Consider the following 18,944-nt stretch of genomic DNA (forward strand, 5'->3'; position numbering starts at 1 on the left):
TGATGGATAATATATATATATATATATACATATTTTTTAGATTAGGAAAGTAAAAAAAAGTAAAGTAGTCAAAAAAGAATTGACACCAAAAATGGTAATGATGACAATTGGGGGGATGTGACTTGATCCGGCTTTTGCAAAGGTAATACTAAATACCCTTTATTATTATTTTGCACCATGAGTTAGCAGAATTGTTCTGAGGACAAGATCAGCTCAACTCAGTCCTCTAAAACCTCTTTACCATGTTCTATTAGATTTTAATAACCCCTCTTATTATGAACAGTAGGCACAGCAGAGTTATTTTAATGCATGTGTGAATTTATTTGAGTGCTTCGATATTAAATTGTTAAGAGCAGTGCTCTCACAGAGGAACGTGTGCAGGGATTTGAGGCTCTTTTCTGTCTATATCTCTTCCTGTGCTTTCTTAGCTTCTGTGTCTTCATCTTTTTTCCCTGTTTGACTGTGTGTTGGTGCTGTATGAAGCATAAACAGTGTCTTAGTTGCAGATTTTTTTTTTTAGCTGTGCTGTGAGGTTCCCCACTGAGATCTGTCCACTCGTTTCTTACATACACACATGCACACATGCGCATGCAGGCATCTTCTTCCAGAAATAGCAGCATGCTCTTTCCTATGAAACTCATTTTAACGCTGCAGTATTGGTGTGTTTCTGTCACAAGCTCCTGACCCGCTTCACTTTACTTTACCTTACCCTAGTTGGTTTTGATTTACAAGGACATTGCATCTTTATAGATATTTCTGTGAGCTTGTTAGTTTTCAGCTTTAGTACCTGGACATGTATCATGACCACAAATCAAAAATAAAAAAAATATATATAGATTTTTTATATTTAAACATTTTAATCTAGCTTTTAATTGTTCCCTGAGGGACAATAAAACATTTAACAGAACTTTAGTTTTTTCATTTTAACTTCTTAAATTCAGCTTTATTAATTTATATTTTAAATAACTTTTTAAAAATAAAAATGTTATGTTTGTTTAATGCATATTTTCTGTCCCGTACAAAAACCATGGTTTTCTAAAGGTTTATAAGAGAACTGCAGGAGGTGCATAACACAAAATAATTTCTTTATTGTATGTCATTTGACCATTAAACATCATAAAGGAGTTATGAACATGCAAGTATGATATTAAATAATTAAAATGTTGCCTTAAAATATCAAGCTGTACTTCAATGTTGATTAAAAGACTGTGAGTCTGTATTCTATATTACTACTTGCTTGTCAACCGTAAACTTCCTACAGATATGCAAAAGAACTTCATTCCGTGGAGGAATAATTATTTATTTGAATTATTATCATAAATGTAACTACTTTTTACTTTACTTTTTTAAATAATTGTAATACTCTGCCTCATGGATTTAACCATGTAGTTAACAGTAAACAGTAAAATCAGAATGGGCTATTAATTCTCTCTGGTTTTCTGTTTGGTCTGTTGTCCGGATCAACTCATTTCTCTCCACAAACCTCACAGGAAGCCGCCCATTTGCTTCTGGATTACCACTCTGTTTATCTCCCCCGTGTTCATTTTCATCTTCCCCTCATCTAGCAGTCTATCGCCTCGTGGCTCATTGCCATCTCACCATCTATATTCCCCATCTCACTGCCCATCTCCACTATCTCACCACCAATCTGCCCGTCTCACTTCCCATCGGCTTTTTACCCAACTTTCTCTTCTAATATTCCCTTTTTCGTCATCTCAGACGGATCTCCAGCAGCCCTCTATATATAATCCCAGTGGCTTTTAATGAGTCTCCCTCTTATCTGTGTCTTTTATATCGCTCTGTTTCTATCTCTCTCTGGAGGAGTAGGGGGCATCTGTTAGTCATCCACAGAGCCCATGTGTGCTGTACTACATACTGAAAAGAAAAGAGAGGCACGGCCTATTGATCGTGACTCTCGATCGCATGTTCCCCGGCAACTGGAGAGAAAGATGGTGTCGTGCAATGCCAGAGTTTTCAGAGTTCTGTGCCATTTAACAAGTTATAAAAGAATAGCGAAGAGCTTTAAAACTTTATTGATTTACTCCGGTTTAGTCGTTATTGTAATCTGTCACGTGGCTAACCAAGTGATCGATAAAACCTTTCTTTCAAGATATTGCAGGTGTGTAATAAAAGCAGGGCTTGCCAGCTTTACACAAAAAGTGATATGCTAAAAAATGTTTTAGAGACATGGCCTGATTTACTGATCTAAATAGATGATAATGATTTTTCCAAAGGTTTTTGGCATATCAGACACATACTGTATGTGTGGCTTTGGTGCTTAAATGTATAATGCCGGAATTAATAATTATTGCTGAATGCGACATATATTATACCCTGCATCTGCAGCGTGTTGTGGGAGGCGCAGTGTGGGACTGCTGCCCTCTAGTGCTTGTTAATAACATTGTTTAAATACACGCCCTACATACAGTATCTGCTAGATACTGTTCATGGCCCACGTGTTTTACCTACACAAACACTACAACAACAGATCTGGAGTGACGCAATCTATTACCTGTATGAGCACATGCATATACAGTACGCATGCAGACAGAGAGAGAAAGAAACATATAACATGCTACCTGCTTCACAGAATGTCTGTCAAAATGATTGATTGCCAAACCTGAGCAGCCTTAAGGGAGTTTTTCTTTTCTTTGAAAGGTGGCTGTGTTAAATGAATTGAACATGTCATTTTAAACACTTATGGGATCTGTCTTCTAGTCTTACTGTGTATCTTTAGGGGTGTACCATGACCAAACTGCACTTACTCAACCCGTTAGACCATGTTAGACCACATAAGACCATATTAGACTAGCTAATAATTATGATTGACTTGACCAACTAATAACCGTCTTAATCTAGATGTTCAGCTTATACCATCTTATACCAGCTACAGTTTATGTTAACCAGCTGATGATCAACAAACAGACAGTTTAAAGCAGCTAAGAAACAGCTTAGATCAGCAAATTGCAGCCTTAACCCGGCGAAATGACTGTCACATCTTATTAACATCCTATTAACATTTTAAAAATTTTAGACCAACAAATAATCAGCTTAGACCATTTTAGACCAGCTAATGATTGTATCGATCAACTGTTGATAAATAAAGACCATCTTAAACTAGCTAATAGACAGTTTAGATCAGGAATGGCTATCTTAGACTAACAAATTGCCATTTTAGCTTCTTACACCATGTTAGACTAGCGAATGATTGGTTTAGACCATGATAAACCAGCTAATAATTATGCTGATTCGCTGATTATAAATAAACGACCAGTCCTTAGCTGGTCATGTGCTGATCCTATAGGCAACAAGTTTCTATTCAGGACCATATTAGGACCAGCTTAAAAACATGCCTAAATAGCACAGACTGTTTTTTTTTTTTTTTTACAGGGTAGACCATGTTAAACCAGATAATGATTATGTTGACCAGCAAAAGACTAGCTTAAACCAGCTAATGACTATCTTAGAGTATGTTAGACCGTCTAAAACCAGCTAATGACCAACTCATGAAAGACCATCTAATAAACAAATTAGACCAACTAATTATATATATAATTACTGGAATGCTACTGGGCAGCTTAAACCAGGTAATTGTCAGTTTAGTCCGTGTTAGACCAGTAATGGTAATCTTAGAGACCATCTAATTTTTAAGATAGATTATAAGCAGGAAAGTGTTAAACACATTGAGAAGGGCAGGTGTGTGTGTGTGTCTGTGCACATTGCAGACAGACGGAGATGGAGAGAAAAAAGGATGTTGTGTTGGCACGGAGAAACCCAGCACCCGTTTCTTCAAACGATAACAGATAAAAACCGAGACGGCGAGAGAAAATGTTCCCATATTTACATAAATCTGAGCCTGATTAAGCATTTATCTATGCCAGCCTGATGAAAGACACTTCTCGTCCAGGTCTTATGTCATTTCTCTCTTTCTACCTTCACAATTCCAGACTAACGAACTAAATAAATGAGCCGAGCATCATCAGTATACAAATACCAGCCTACACACCTGATTGAACATTAAAATGCACAGTTTAAATGTTGCAATCTGTTTATTTCTGCTTCAATCCCACTCAAAATTGTGCCTTGCTGGTGGAGCCACCTCTCGTTAACTCTGGCTTTCTGTGGCGCCCCCCACAGGCGGGGAGCAGGAGTGCCATGGGCAGGCGGATTCGCTTGGTGATTTGTACCGCGCGCTGGAGCGTGCCAGTCTGTCGCCTATTGGTGAGCACCGCCTTTCCACCCGTCTGGAGTACAAACACCTTTTCATCCGGCGTTGCAACGATCCACAGCTAAATGACAAACTGCATCATCTCCGCATCCTGCAGAGCACGCTAAAGGTATCTGACCTCTGCTGCCGCATGGGTCCCACTGCACCATGTGTGCCTGTTTGTTTCATCTGTCCCGTCTTCCCATCCGTCCCTCTCCGTCTGTCTGATGTCTTTGGGATTCTGGGAAAAGCAGGCATTTTGTGTGTGTTTTTGTAGTCCACTTTGACGCAATGACCAAACTGCTATCCCAGAATCCCATCCATGTTAGACGGAGTTCTCTGTCTGGTGTGGGAGGTGGGTTTTGACCAAACTCTGAACCCTGCTTCTCTGTGTTGGGTTAATCTGGATTAGTCTTCACCTGGTGCCATTGGGTCTTCCCATAGTTGGATCAGTCAGTCCATGCCTATGCTGTGAACCCCTCCTCCAACCCCAGGCTGTTACACTGTGCTTATTATTTTGGGGAAGAGCATCCAGCTGCATTGTGGTATTATAAACAGTTGGTCAAAAGAAAAGAATGGTTCTATAGCATAGGATACACGGTGGGCAATTAATGATGAGCTAACGACTATTTTAGACAAACTAATAACCAGATTATGACCCGTTTGAACAGAATAATGACCATCGTACACTAGTTAATGACCGATTTAAACCAGCTAATGACCATCTTAGACCAGCATATAAGCAGCTAATGACTAGCTGATGCCATCTTAGACAAGCTAATGACTATTTTAGACTAGCTAATCACCACACTGTTCACCTAATAATTTAGACCAGCCAATCTCCTTGTTGGCCAGCTAAAAAGTTTAAGCCGAATAATGCCTTATCTTAGGCCAACTAATCACCATGTTGACCACCTAATAGAAATTTTAGACTATAGCCTATAATTTTAGGCTAATGACTATCTTAGACCTGATAATCACAGTGTTGACCAGCTAATAAACAGTTAAGATGAGCTAATAGCATCTTAGAACAGATAATCACTGTCTCAACCAACTAATAACCATCTTAAACAAGCTAATGACCATTGGTAAGGCCAAACTTTTCTCTGAACCTTGCTTTTCTGGGAGTTAACTTGGTTTAGGCACCGCCTGGTGCCATTGGGTCTTGCTCTTCCTACAACCCCATGCTGTTACACTGTGCTTATTATGTTGTTGCAGATTCCAAAACCAGATCAGACCAGATTTTGACCTGTAAAAAACAGATGATCACCATTTTAGACCAGTTAATGAAACCAGGTAATGGCCATCTTAGACTAGCATATGAGCTAGCTCTGACAAGCTAATGATCATCTTAGATCAGCTAATGATCTAATGTTGGCTAGCTAATTACCAGCTAATCACCTTATTGGCCAGCAAATAACAAATTTAAACCAACTAATGACTAGCTAAAACTAACCAATGACCATGTTATATCAGCTAATCGCCATGATGACCAGCTAATAACAGTTTAGATGAGGCAATACTTGCCTTAGATCTGCTAATCACCATGTTGACCAGCTAATAACCAGTTTAAATGAACTAATACCTGTCTTAGACCAGATAATCACTATGTTGACCAGCTGATATTAGCTAGTCTAATACGGTCTTTAATAAATAATAACAGCGAATAACCTAATTGAGCTAATGTCCATTGGTAAGGCCAAATTCTTTTGAACCCTGCTTCACTGTGTGGGTCAACCTGGTTTAGGCTCCGCCTGGTGCCTTTTTTTTTCTTCCTGTGGTTGGGTCAGCCGGTCCGTGCCTCTGCTGTGACCTCCCCCCCTCACCCTGCTGCGCTGTGCTTATTATGTTGGGGCAGAGCCTCCCGTTGCACTGGGAGGGTATTATAAACATCCCTTATCACTCAGACTTGAATGAAAGAAGGTTAATTGAGGGCACGAAGCTCCACAGTGCCAGAGGACTCCAGTCAAGTCTGAGCATGCTATGTGTGTTTGCGTGTGTGTCGCTCTGCTCATCTAGGTTGAGTCCACATCGCTTCACGTCTACGCTAACCGCCTGTGGCGTGCTTTGACTATGACATCCTTACCACTGTATGAAGGAGACTGTATCTGTAATGCCCCCCCTCCACTGCTCTCTTTCTTCACTCCCATAGGACAGGGAGGGCGAGGTAGCACTGATTGACAAGCTGCTGGCCAATCCTAAGCTCACGTCCTCAGAGTTCCAGGAATGGAAGAAAGTTTACATGGAGCTGTTTTCATCAGAGCCGCAGCGGGACCGTCAGCCAAGCCCCGCCTCCGAGCTCAGCCCTGCCGCCACACCTGAACCCGCCCCTCGCACACCGTCCCTCTCACACACACACTCCTACATCGAGACTCACGTCTGACACACACAAACGCATGCTTCGATCACTCCACAGAAAAATGCCCTCACAATATATGAAGTAGTCGTCGCTCACGACCATCGGACACAGTCTTACTTCCATGGACCTTAGGCTGGACATAAAGCGAAAGTACGGGTTGAATTGGTGTTTGTGGACTGAATTTTAATTACGAGGCTGTGAGGAACATTTATGAGCGGAAATAACGTTTAGGTGTATAATAATGCATCAAGACGTGATTTGAGATTAATAATTTCAGTAAATGAGTTACATTATTTAATAATCAATATAAAATTAACCAAGAGACCATTTCAGATTACATGCACAGGGTGCACTTTAAGTAAATACTGTCAAGTTTGGCTTTCTTTGTCATTATATTTGACATGATTTATTTGTATCCATTGAAGCAATACAACTTAATATTTGATATTTTCTTGCTCAGTTATGAAATATAGTGTTTATGTTCTATAATATTCACAGACTATATTTTGAATCATAATATATTTACAGTATATTAGTATGATAACAGTTATAGCCATGTTTTTTTTTATTTATACGCTTTTTCATTTAAATGTATAACACATCTTTTAATATTTAATTGCGCATGCGCTTCTGTTTTTTGTTCATCTGTTTCCCAATTCATGTGGATTACCTATCATCTAACACTCACTTAAAATTCATTTTTAAAAACTATTATTAACTTATCATTTAAGAACATAAATGAATATCCATTTTTCATACTGTACATTATCATTTTGTGATGCCTAAATTTAATCAGCATTTTAAAGTACAATTTTGTGACAATTCTTGACATAAAAATAATTATCTGCACAATTTCATGATAACAGTTGCCCCTAAGTCCTCCAATATTTCAACCTATCAAACATACTGTACTTTTATGGCCTCACAGTCTCGTTTTAATTGATGTCAATTTTGATACAATGATTAAGGTCCATAAACACAAATTCTTCTCACTTTTGCTTGTACTTTCACATCCTGACAGCAATCGCAGACTCAGTCTGCATGTGCTTTTGAAATACTTGAAAAACATTGTTTACGCAGGCACAGATAGCTGTAAAAACAAAGCTCTCTCAATAGCTCGACTCGCAACCCACAAGCTTCAGAGTATGCCACTTCTGGACACCGGGTTGCCATGGTTACCAGTCCTCCAAGCGGCTCAGACAAGGAGAGACAATGCCGTCGCACTGAGAACAAACCTGACCAAACCACCTCTAGACAGGAAGCTGAGATAGAACCAGAGCACTTGAACTTGGAAATGGAAGCTACGGACTGGACTCTGAAAGGAAATCCACATCTGAGGCGCCATTCAAACTCTAAATACACCGACTGGCACACTGTACCTGTGTTTGTCTGTCTTTTTGAAGCAAATCTCTCAGTGGACGCATAGACAGTCATCACACAAGTTGTCTGCCATGTTTATATGCTACTTTAGCATACTATATACTCTACTGTATCATACTATATATTTATGATCTGCTGTTATACATCGGCTGGCCCCGACTTATAGCACTTGTACATTCGTGTGGAAGTTGTGTGCGTGTGCATGAACATGGAACACTGATCTCACCACTATCTCCGTAGAGTGTTTGGATATACCAAGAAAAGGCCTTTAAAGGAATATCCTTGGTTCAAAATCAGATCCGTTCTATTGACAGCTCTTTGGTTCGTTGCCAGTTTCCACACTCAGTCATTTTGGCTGAACCCATAGTAATGCTCTTAAAATGGAATGGTCTATTGGGGAAGGTAATTTACGGGCAGAAAAGTGCTGCATTGTATTTGTCGAAATAATCCTTGTGAGACTTTTCTAGAAGCAGAACTTCTGAAAATGAGATATTACATTGTACATTGAAATGTTGCGATGCCTAAATTCAATATATTGATTACAAATCAACAGCAAATATTNTTTTTTTTATCTTTTATTATTGGCTTTTCTGCATCGGCCAGTAATCTCCAATAATAATAATAATCCTTATTATTATGATTATCATGCATAATGTTTAAGAGTATCAGTTGATCAGTGTTGATCAACAAGGCTGCAAAGCATACAATTGCAGTATGCAATTGAAAAAATAATAAAACAGTGGTTGATACAATATGCCAAATAATTATTTTCATGCAGAAAATTAAAAAAAATTATTTTTGTCTAAATGCATTAAAGAAAAATTAAACAATAAAAATGTTGTACTGTAAAATACTATGATTTAGGCATCACAGAATTAATGTACAGTATGAAATTTGTTTTTCAATTATTAAATAATAATAGTTACACATTTAAACATTTTAAGTTAGCGTTAGATAATACTCATTGAAAATGAATTATGTTGTGAACAAAATTTTCACCATACATCGTGGTCCTGTGCCTTTTTCCAGTTGGAAACAAGTCAAATATTTGAATATGATAACTGACAGAATGCTAAAATTGATGTAGATAGCACTCATCTTGTATTGAACCTGGAATATTTCTGTGCCTGTGTCGTGAACACTTCTCCACAGAGCGTAACGCCTTGCCAAACTCAGCCTCTGATAACGGATGAGCATTCAGTGAAGTGTGTGGGCTTTGATTGGTAGAAAATTGCACAGGCTCCATTATCCAGAAGCAGCATTATCTCTGTAACTTGAGTCAAATTATGGAAGTTCTCTCTTCACTACGGTTTTCTGATATCATGAGGTGAAATTATGTGTCTCTTAGCAAATGAAAGTTCATAATCAAAAACAGATTTACACGTGATGTTCCTAGCGCAAAAATTTGCATCCTTGAGTAAGCAGGGACGGCACTTACAAGTGATTGTGTGTCCGTGCACAAGGTGTGCCATTCATTTTTAATGCTTAATCTCAAAGAAATTTTTATGGACTATTGTGTTCGATTCAAAAATAGGAAAACGTAAAGGACAGTGTTGTTTCAGTATTGTATACCTCTGTTTGGATTCAAATTTTCTGTTTCTACAAGCTGCCATGCAGCTGTCCTGAACAGTGCTGCTAGTTTAGGGACGTTTATGTCAAGACAACAGTGAGTTTTTATGACAGCCGTGGTCATCACGACACATCGCTGGTCTCAGCCCAGGGACTCGCCGCATGGCTCGGCCGATCAAAGCTGTTGCCCTGAACTCACCCCAGCATCTGTCAGAAGCAGCAACTCGACTCCTGAAATTACATGTATGTCAAAGTTCGGGAGGTCGTCCATCTTTATAAACTATCAGAGCAAAACATCTCTTGCTGCATGGCTTGTAGATACACCACTATCACATTTGTTTTTTTGTTTCTAAACCGAAGCTGCCAAATGATTTAATGTCAATATTTCAACTGTCAGGAACGCCGTGCAGACCAAGAAGCACTCAGGCTCTCAGCAGACACCAAGATGCTTTATGTGAGATTTTTAAGAACACGCTGAATGTTCAGAAGAGAGTTTATTGTACTGTATGATAAGATGTGTATTATATGATGTACATTGACATTTCAGGTATGACATAATGGAGCACATTTCATTCTGTATGTAATCTAAGACAATATTAGCTTGATTTTGACAGAGTGAGTGACTCAGGTGCTAATGTGTCCATGGGAATCATGGGAATGCATTAGCTCTTAGAGAAAGTGATTACCAGTGGATTTAGAGCTACTAGAACTGATGTCTATTGGTATTTTACTTTAGTAATATATCAAAGTTATTATTAATTTAGTGAAAACCATGTTATATTTCTTTAGGAGCCCGTTTTCTAACACAAAGTTGTTGTAAAACATTCTAGTTCATCAGTATCTGTGCTGCTGCCTGTCTTTATTATGAGTAGGGCATGTAATTTGGGCAGTGCAGTTTCCTATGTGTTGTGTTTCGAGTATAACCTGGTAAAGTTTACTTTATTTATTACATTATTTAAAAAGAGAATTGTTGCTTTCTCCAGTTTTCAGTGTGGTTATACCTAGAGTCAATAAACTTTTATGGATGTAATCATGCTATACTTTTTGCATTTGCATGGATTTTATTTTATATGCTTGATATTTACTCTTAAATTAGGAGCTGAATCTAACTTCTAACTTAAGAAAGTTTAGTATTCCCATTCATCAATGGCAGTGTCTCAGCTGCCATTTCCAACATGGATGTTGACATCTTTGGCTTAAAGGTGAGTGCCTGACCATAAACAATCACCTGAGAGCTCTGCAGCCTGTCAAGAAATTAGTAAGGGCATCTTTCTCCAGTGGGGGTTTAAAAATAGATGCCTATGTAAATATCCTAGAAAGCTTATTTTTTTCTTTCAGAAACTTGCTGGTTTCCAGGCTGTTCAGTGAAGGGAATGGACATACAAAAATGAATAAAGATGAAGCATTGTTTGGTTTGTTTTGAGTCTTGAGTTGACAATGGGTTTCCTTCCTTTAGACAGTTCAGATGGGACAGTCTGATTTTCTTATCAGCAAACCAGGTTAGGCATCTCATACTCAAATCTCACAAATGTTTTGTTATTACCAGCCAATTTTTGTTCGCAGTGATCATTAAATCAGTACAAAGACTTTAAAGATACCCACAAGCTGCAAAAGAGATTTTTAGCAGTCAAATATTTTATTTACTTTTCTCTGTCTTTGCATTGATCCATTGAAGGATTATGTCAACAATATTCATTTTACAGTTGCGTTTATATAACCAGTAAATGGTTGGTCTAATAGTATATATTAAATATATGATGAAGTTGCTATATATACCACCCTAGTTACTGCTACTGTGGCGTATCTCACATATATAGGTATTCTAATGACACCATATTAGAATATATCTAGACTTGAATGCATGGCCTGAGTTGTCAGATATATATTTGTGACTATGCATTTTTTATTGTCATTGCTCTCTAAAAATCTCCTCATCCTCTCTCCTTTGGCTTATCTGCATCCCACACACACTCAATGATCTTGATACTTGTCCTTGTCCACTTTGACTTCCCATATGCCCTTCCAAATCAATGGTCTAATTTGGCTTTCTCAGCGTCTGTGAGTGTAGCCTCCTTTTACAGTCTGTATCCAACATTCATGGCAGCTGTCTCTCTATCATAAGACATTATGACTGTCACCTCTGATCTTCATGCATTGCCAAATAATTAAACTGTCCAAATTTGTCCTTATCTAGATTGTTTTTCCATTTGTTTGTCTGTCCTTTCTTTATGCCTTTATGCTTTTCAATGACCAGAGCGTGAAGTGATTTGAAATGTCTTNCATGCATTGCCAAATAATTAAACTGTCCAAATTTGTCCTTATCTAGATTGTTTTTCCATTTGTCTGTCCTTTCTTTATGCCTTTATGCTTTTCAATGACCAGAGCGTGAAGTGATTTGAAATGTCTGTTTGATTATGTCTTTTTCTCCGGTGTCCTTAGAGGATCTATGCCATTTCTCAGGACGTCTTTATGACAAGTCATCTATCAATGTCATGACTTTCTCTACCCTATTCATAGTGACCTAGTTGCAGGAGCTCCTTACTGCTTGCTGTAAAACACTAACAGCATTACCCCCACAGAGGTATTCTATATCTGGGTAAATAGAAATCCTGTTTCCCTGCCACTTTACAATCCATGGATCCATGACACAAAGATAACCCCTGTCCTTCAACTCTCTGTGCCCCATGACAGCCATCTGTTTGTCTGTGTGTATGTGGGATGGTGTTTGTAATTGACTTTTAGGTCTCTGGAGGGTCTTGAAGAGTCATTATGGCACACTGAATCCCACACAAGGGTCTTGGTAGCTTACACACTTCTCTCCAGGCATCATATTCCGTGTCATACTCGAGCACATTTGTTGTACACACCTCCTGTCCTTCCTGCCATTTTCTGCCTCCGAACATAAGCACACGTCTACCCCCTGTTGCAGTTAAACCATAGCAGAAGCGGTCATTCAGTAGGGGCTTTAGACGGGTCCACAGGTCTTGCTCAGGATTGTAGCGTTCAATGTCACAGAAGGGCTCATACATTCCCAAAAAGGTGTAAATTCTTCCCGTCACTGTTGCCATCTGGTGGCCAAATCTGGCAATGGACATGTTAGAACGTATCTGCCAGGCATTCCCTTTAACGGCATTCAGAAACAGCACTTCTTTGCTACTCTCTGGGTTATTGACATGGATGCCCCCTGAGATGTAGATTCCTATTCCAATAGTTGCACAGGCATGCCCATGAACTGAATACGGTAGGGAAATGCCACTGCGCCAGCATCCTTCCCTCATATTGTACCTTTCCACAGATGACAAAGCAGGCTCACCCCTCTGGCCCCGTCCACCGATAGCAAAAATAACACCTTCCACCACACAGCAAGCAAACTGTGCCCTCTTCTGCAAGAGCGGTTCCATCTCCTCCCACTGCTCAAACCGTGGGTCATAGCGCCACACCTGGTCAGTCACATTCATTACAGCAGTCTTCTCATTCTCCTCATCCACATGCACCACCTCACCACCTAGTATGAAGAGGAAGTTCCCAACAACACATACTCCCTGGTGCTGTAGCTTATTTGGCAGAGATGTTGAGAGGGGCTGGAATTTCTTACTGCGAGGTTCGTAGGTTATGATCTGATTCTGCGGCCTGTTTGCCTCTGGTCCTCCTCCCACTAGAAGAATCTTGCTCTTTGTGGCTCTTAGGCTGGTGTGCACACTTTGTAGCAGAGGTTGTAGGGGACCCTGAAGGTGGTAGTTAAGTGCTTTATGCACTATGCTGCGGACAAAGGGTGTTCGCAGAGCAGGTTTAAGTGCACTAAGTTGAGACAGCTCTTCAGATGGAATCAAACCAAATCGGATCCGACTGAGCAATGCATTACTTTGCAAGGCAGATTGTGGGTTGCACTCTAGCCAGTCCAAAACCAGCTGCAGAAGGTCTATCTCCTTCACTCCTGGCATCTCCTCAGCTACAAGCACTTCTTGCAGAGAATCAGTGTTTAACTCCATTAGCTCAGTCTTGTATTCCTCAGATGCAAGTATTCTGCACATGTTACAGCCAATAAAAGTGTTGCTGTCGTCAAATGCTTCAGAAAGGCCATAACGAGCTGCGATGTTAGCAAAAAAGCAGCAGTTGTCAGGAGCAATGCTTTCAGAGATGTACCGAGTGCAAAGATCCACAGCATGGGTTATCTGTAGATAGCAGGCAGCCTGCAGAGTGACCTCCAAAGTGGAGGGTGACAGTGAGATCCATGAAGTGTAGATGAAGTCCAGTATCTGCTCCAGGCCCAGAGATGACAAGGCTGGCAAGCTGATAGTACGGGCACTGGATTCCAGAGTGTAGTCCTGAAACACAGACCAGAAGTAGTCACTGGAACAGGCTAGCAAAGTGCGATGAGCAGGGTACTCCACACCTCCTGCCTCCAAAACAACATCACACATTCGTCCCTCGAGACGCAAGCTCTGGTACCGAGACAGAACACCTTCTCCATGACTGTTGCTGAGCATCAGGAAGTAATTCATCACTAGGAGAAGAAGAGCGAGAGATAAGGGAGTCAAGGAGAATGCAAATATGATGAAGTACAAAATAAAGAGGAAAGATGGATGAGAGGAGGTGGTTAGGTCAACTTGCTCCTGCAAAAGTGGTCGAGATTGAAGAAGACAGAAGAAAAGAAAAAGGTCAGTACACCAGCCGCGTCTGTTGGGATGTGGTCCATGACTTCTACAGGCATCAAATGCGTAAGTGCAAAGGGGAGGGTCAACCATTTCTCCTCCACCCAGTGGGCAGACAAACCTTTTGCCTCAACAAGATAGGCATGTGTTTTCTACCGGATCTCTAGAAGGGAGGGGGAATGATGGGCAGACATTTTGGGGCCACTGGGGGTAAACACAACTTTGAGCTAGTTGCCCTTTCCATTTAGCTAGAAGGGAACACTGAGAGCGGGAGGGATCAGGCTGGGGGTTTATTATGATATGCAGATCTGAGGTCATCTCTTGATAAATAAGGGAGTTAGTCAGCACTGGATTTCTATCTGTCGCCACCAGAAGCCATATCTTACCAAGATGACAGGAATAGAAACTCAGAGTTGATCAGAGGGACAGTCAGGACACAGTCTAGCCAGAAAAGAGAAATAAGAATGGGAATCTTGCCTAGAGGACAATGAGAACCAAAGTAAGAATATTTAGTCAGGAAGACACAAAGACAAAGAAATAAAGGTTGTTTACAGTGTGCAAGTGTGATTGTAAGGAGACTACAGAAATTGGCTTGATTATGTTGGCTAGATCGGTGAAAAGTGAGGTTGATTTATAGACTTGTAGTGTGTAAGTGTGATCCACAGCGAAAAGGACACATCCCAACCTCGTGAACATCATACCCTTCATCCTCCCTGAATAGCTGCTGGCTCAGAGCTGGGATAGGGCAGCATCAGGCAAGATTGCAGGGAGGGGGTATTAAATATAAGAGCAAGGGATGATTATGATAGCGCTTCTGGTTACATTCTCACACCCTCTGCACATGATCACACTGGTCTCTTCACTGTCTAAAGCATTTGCAATACAACACATCTACGAGGTAATTGGTAACTGGAGATAGTTGTGAATGCATTTACACTCAAGTGTGACTGCAACGGGTCATGATGAATCATAGAGGGGCGTGCTTGTGTGTGTGCCACTTGTGTCTCAAGGAAGTGATTCTGTAGACTCACCGTTTGTACTGCCAAATCCTGTGCTCACCTTACAACCCCTTTGGATTCTCACTTTAAAACAAGTAATTGGCCTTATAGGGACCTTGGCATGTCTTTCCACTCAAGCTTGTTATGCATCGGTGGATATATTTAAACACACATTACAACTACGGGAGTCTAAATTAGATGCATTAGTTGTGGTGCACTTTTTATATTTCGTCAACAAAACCAGACTCCATTTCATTGCATGCTTGAAGACCTTTTGCAGTATCATGGTTTCTTCCGTCTATAAATACAATTTATTATCAACAGTTTCACATCTGATGAGTTCCTTTATGCATTTAATTGCAGTTTTACTGATTTATGTGTTCAGCTACTTGCAGGCAGTCTGTGGTCTCGCTGTTTTGACACGTCAGTCCAGAATGCTGCCAGACCTGAGTGGCTTTCTAAATATAAGTGTCTGTTCTTCCTGTAAGGGGTTGTTTTTTGGCTCTGGTGGTCATGGTGAACTATTTGGATATTATCTGGTGTACATAAGGCTTACAGGTGAGAAATTCATTTGAATTAACACACATATTATTGATATACAATCTGAAATGTATAATGGAAAGCATATGCTAGCAGAGAACACTGTATCAAGAAATGAATGAAGTTTAGGTATTCTAAGCTTCTCAGTTAGAAGTTTTAGAATTACAGGCTCTCTGCATTGCATTGCATTGTGGGTAATAAGGGAATTATGAAGGCTTTGTTGATTAGTTAGACAGCTGCTCACTCTCTCTGTGTTCCAGGCACCACTGCCAGATGCTTAATCCAAAAAAAATTCCATTCCAATTCTACATGATTGATAGGTCCTGTTATATCACTGCCTTTCAATCTCTCAACCATGAGGTGCATCCTGGAAAGCTTTAAACAGGTTTGAATGTATTTCATTGGACGCTTGGACACTTGTTAGTTGCTTGTCTTTCGATTCAAGATCAATTCGCAAGATATGTTTCAAAGCAATCGTACATAAAATAGAGCCTTTCAAATGATAGAATGTAGACAATTCATCTGAATTATATATGCACGTGTTTCCCAGCTCTCAATGCAGACTGACTCCAATCTAAGGAGCAATACATGATCTTTAATAAGGACACTTTCACTCAAAGGCCATGACACCTGCTGCTAGTAAACTAGATCATAGAGCAAAACAGACACATATGATGTGATTTACAAGTGAGGAGACAAGCAGCTTTACACTGTTAAACTGATCCCAGTTTATGTACATAACAAACCGATGGTGCGGCATTTGAAATCCAGTTCAATTTGTTCAAGGATAACAAGTGCTGGCTTCCTCCTACGGGTTTGCTCTTGGAGAGAACGTGAAATCATGTTTTATTATGCAACAGCCTACTCATGTACTGCAACACACAAGAACAAAGCCATAGATAAATAAAGAGATGTGTAGGGAGTGAAAACAAGCCTGCAGCATGAGGCGTTTTAAGCAGGGCTGTCAATCGGAGGAAACTTAATCAAATTAAATGCATGACATTCTGACTAATTAATCAAATTTATAGCAATTATTTGCATATTAATCTTCTAGATGTAAAATACATGAAAAGAAAATTGATTTTATGGTGTCACATTTGTTCGAGTTGTTTTAAGACACAATCTGGCTTTTTTTTTAAGGAGAATGGTGGAATTTTAAGATGAATCATACTAGCTAATGTCTTCAGTCTCATATATTCTGTTTTATGATTCATTGATGGTAGCAGGAGAATACAGAACATCTATAAAATCAAACTTTAAAGGGATAGTTTACTTGTGAGGGTTAGGAATATGCATTTTTGGGTGAACCATCCCTTAAAGTTAAACACACAGTACATTTTAAAACAAAATACAGAATAGCATACAGGGAGGTTTAAAAAGCAGTGACCTATTTTAGACAAACTAAACCCTGGTTCAGAGCTTCGAGTTGCTCAATTCCCATCAGTCTTTGCTCTGATAGAATCCACCCCCTGAATTATTCTCGGGTCACTAGGTAGTGTCATCATTAAGGCTTGTCGTTGACTCCTTTGCAACCGATTTTCTGGGAGTTGTAAATACATGAACCTGATTGGGTGGAGATAACCAAAGCCTCGAATAAAATGGGGGCGGAGTCACCTGTGAAAAAGAGAAGAATTTGATAAAAACATGTGCAATCTCAAGGTAGTTTGGTTAGCAAATTCTGTTTGTATTTCTGTAGAGTGGGTCACAGAGCATGTTTTGCTCTATAATTGGGAAGTCTGGTAAGGCATGCTGGGACTGCACACAACAGACGGACTTTCACTGCCCCACTGATCTGTGGGGTATTAATAGAGCCTGATTCACGCTCATACCCCTTTACACACTCCAGCACTGACATATGCACGCTAACACACGTGCGNCTGTTTGTATTTCTGTAGAGTGGGTCACAGAGCATGTTTTGCTCTATAATTGGGAAGTCTGGTGAGGCATGCTGGGACTGCACACAACAGACGGACTTTCACTGCCCCACTGATCTGTGGGGTATTAATAGAGCCTGATTCACGCTCATACCCCTTTACACACTCCAGCACTGACATATGCACGCTAACACACGTGCAAACTTCTTTTACTGCTACTGACACCGTGTGGTTATTTGTGTGAACAGCATGGAGCCTTTCTAGATGAGTTCAGACATGATGTGACGCATTTAGAAAACAATTGCTTTTTAGTTCCTGCTCGTATTTGTATGTGTGTACTTAAGTTTTTTGACTAACCAAAAAAAGGTAGGCGGGAAAAAAATGGGTGTGAGTGCATATATTTGACTGTCAGATTTACCCCGTGTTGTTTAGTCCTTGGTGACCCATCTGAGTTCGCTTTTTACATTCTGGAGCTCGGAAAGGTCGACAGCGGGGCCTGGTAGTTTCACGGCACCAGGCAGGGCCTTTTTTTCCTCTGGAGTCACTGCGGACGCCTGTGAAATCAATAGTGAGAGATATTACCGACTGGCCCTTACAAAATCTCTCAAGAAAATGCCATATTTTACTGCCAAAATAAAAAGAAGAAATAAACTTAATTTAAAAAAAAAATGAATACAATTTAAATAAAATTAAAATTATTAAATTTTTAATTTTTAAAAGCATTTTCATGAGCACAGTGTAATATAAATCTCTGACATTTTATTATAAACATTATTATAGTTTGCCCATTAATTCTTATTTAAACTTTTTTTTAAGTTAAAAAAAGTTGCAAAAATCATAAAGCAGATCCTAGCATTTCTTTTTACTAAATATAAAAAAAACATTTAGATAATTGTCATTATAGTTGTTTATACTTGTCATTTAACTAAACGGAAAAACTGTTCCCACAGTACATCATTTAACACATTAATAATGATGTATTTCATCTGATTGTTGCTAGTTAGTAAAAAAAAGTATTTTTTTTTCTTTCTTTCTTTTTTTCCAACTTTTACTTTTTATTGCTGTGTGCAAAAAGTGTGTATTAAAAAGGTTTTTTTTTAGTGTTTTTGTACTTCACAAAAAATGATGCTTGATTTTAAAACATTGTAAAAGTATCATTTTTAAAAAATTATATTCTAATTGCAATCATCAGTAGGAAAAATTTAAATTAAATAATGTCAGTTCTTATATATTACAGTATTGGATGTGTTAATATTAAAAAAATTGGATAAATAAACATATATAAAAAGTTTATTTGCAAAAACAGATTTGTTGAGACTATTTCACTCAAACGGCTCTTTACCAGGAAGGATCAACACAAGATTC

General features: G+C 39.3%; 3 protein-coding genes across 4 annotated transcripts in view; 1 reads left to right on the top strand and 2 right to left on the bottom strand.

Moving 5' to 3' along the window:
- Positions 1–8,503, top strand: part of LOC122345113 (connector enhancer of kinase suppressor of ras 2-like) — a 14,158-nt gene extending 5,655 nt beyond the window's left edge. Inside the window, exons 7-8 of the mRNA XM_043238943.1 lie at positions 4,138–4,337; positions 6,360–8,503. Of these exons, the coding sequence (XP_043094878.1) occupies positions 4,138–4,337; positions 6,360–6,590 (431 nt within the window). The 3' untranslated portion in view covers positions 6,591–8,503. The remainder of the gene's footprint in view (positions 1–4,137; positions 4,338–6,359) is intronic.
- A 3,302-nt stretch (positions 8,504–11,805) lies between these two features.
- Positions 11,806–16,145, bottom strand: LOC122345424 (kelch-like protein 34). Its single transcript, XM_043239542.1, has one exon. The coding sequence runs from the start codon at positions 14,258–14,260 to the stop codon at positions 12,254–12,256; it is 2,007 nt and encodes a 668-aa protein (XP_043095477.1). The 5' UTR covers positions 14,261–16,145; the 3' UTR covers positions 11,806–12,253.
- A 135-nt stretch (positions 16,146–16,280) lies between these two features.
- The window catches only part of LOC122345426 (small muscular protein-like), a 7,525-nt gene continuing 4,861 nt past the window's right edge, over positions 16,281–18,944 (bottom strand). For both annotated transcript variants that reach the window (XM_043239545.1, XM_043239544.1), the window contains exons 4-5: positions 17,998–18,133; positions 16,281–17,319 (exon numbers count right to left, since the gene is read on the bottom strand). In XM_043239545.1, coding sequence (XP_043095480.1) covers positions 18,008–18,133 — 126 coding nt within the window. In that variant the 3' untranslated portion in view covers positions 16,281–17,319; positions 17,998–18,007. The remainder of the gene's footprint in view (positions 17,320–17,997; positions 18,134–18,944) is intronic.

The sequence above is a fragment of the Puntigrus tetrazona genome, chromosome 5, assembly GCF_018831695.1.
Source record: "Puntigrus tetrazona isolate hp1 chromosome 5, ASM1883169v1, whole genome shotgun sequence".
Classification (NCBI taxonomy): domain Eukaryota; kingdom Metazoa; phylum Chordata; class Actinopteri; order Cypriniformes; family Cyprinidae; genus Puntigrus; species Puntigrus tetrazona.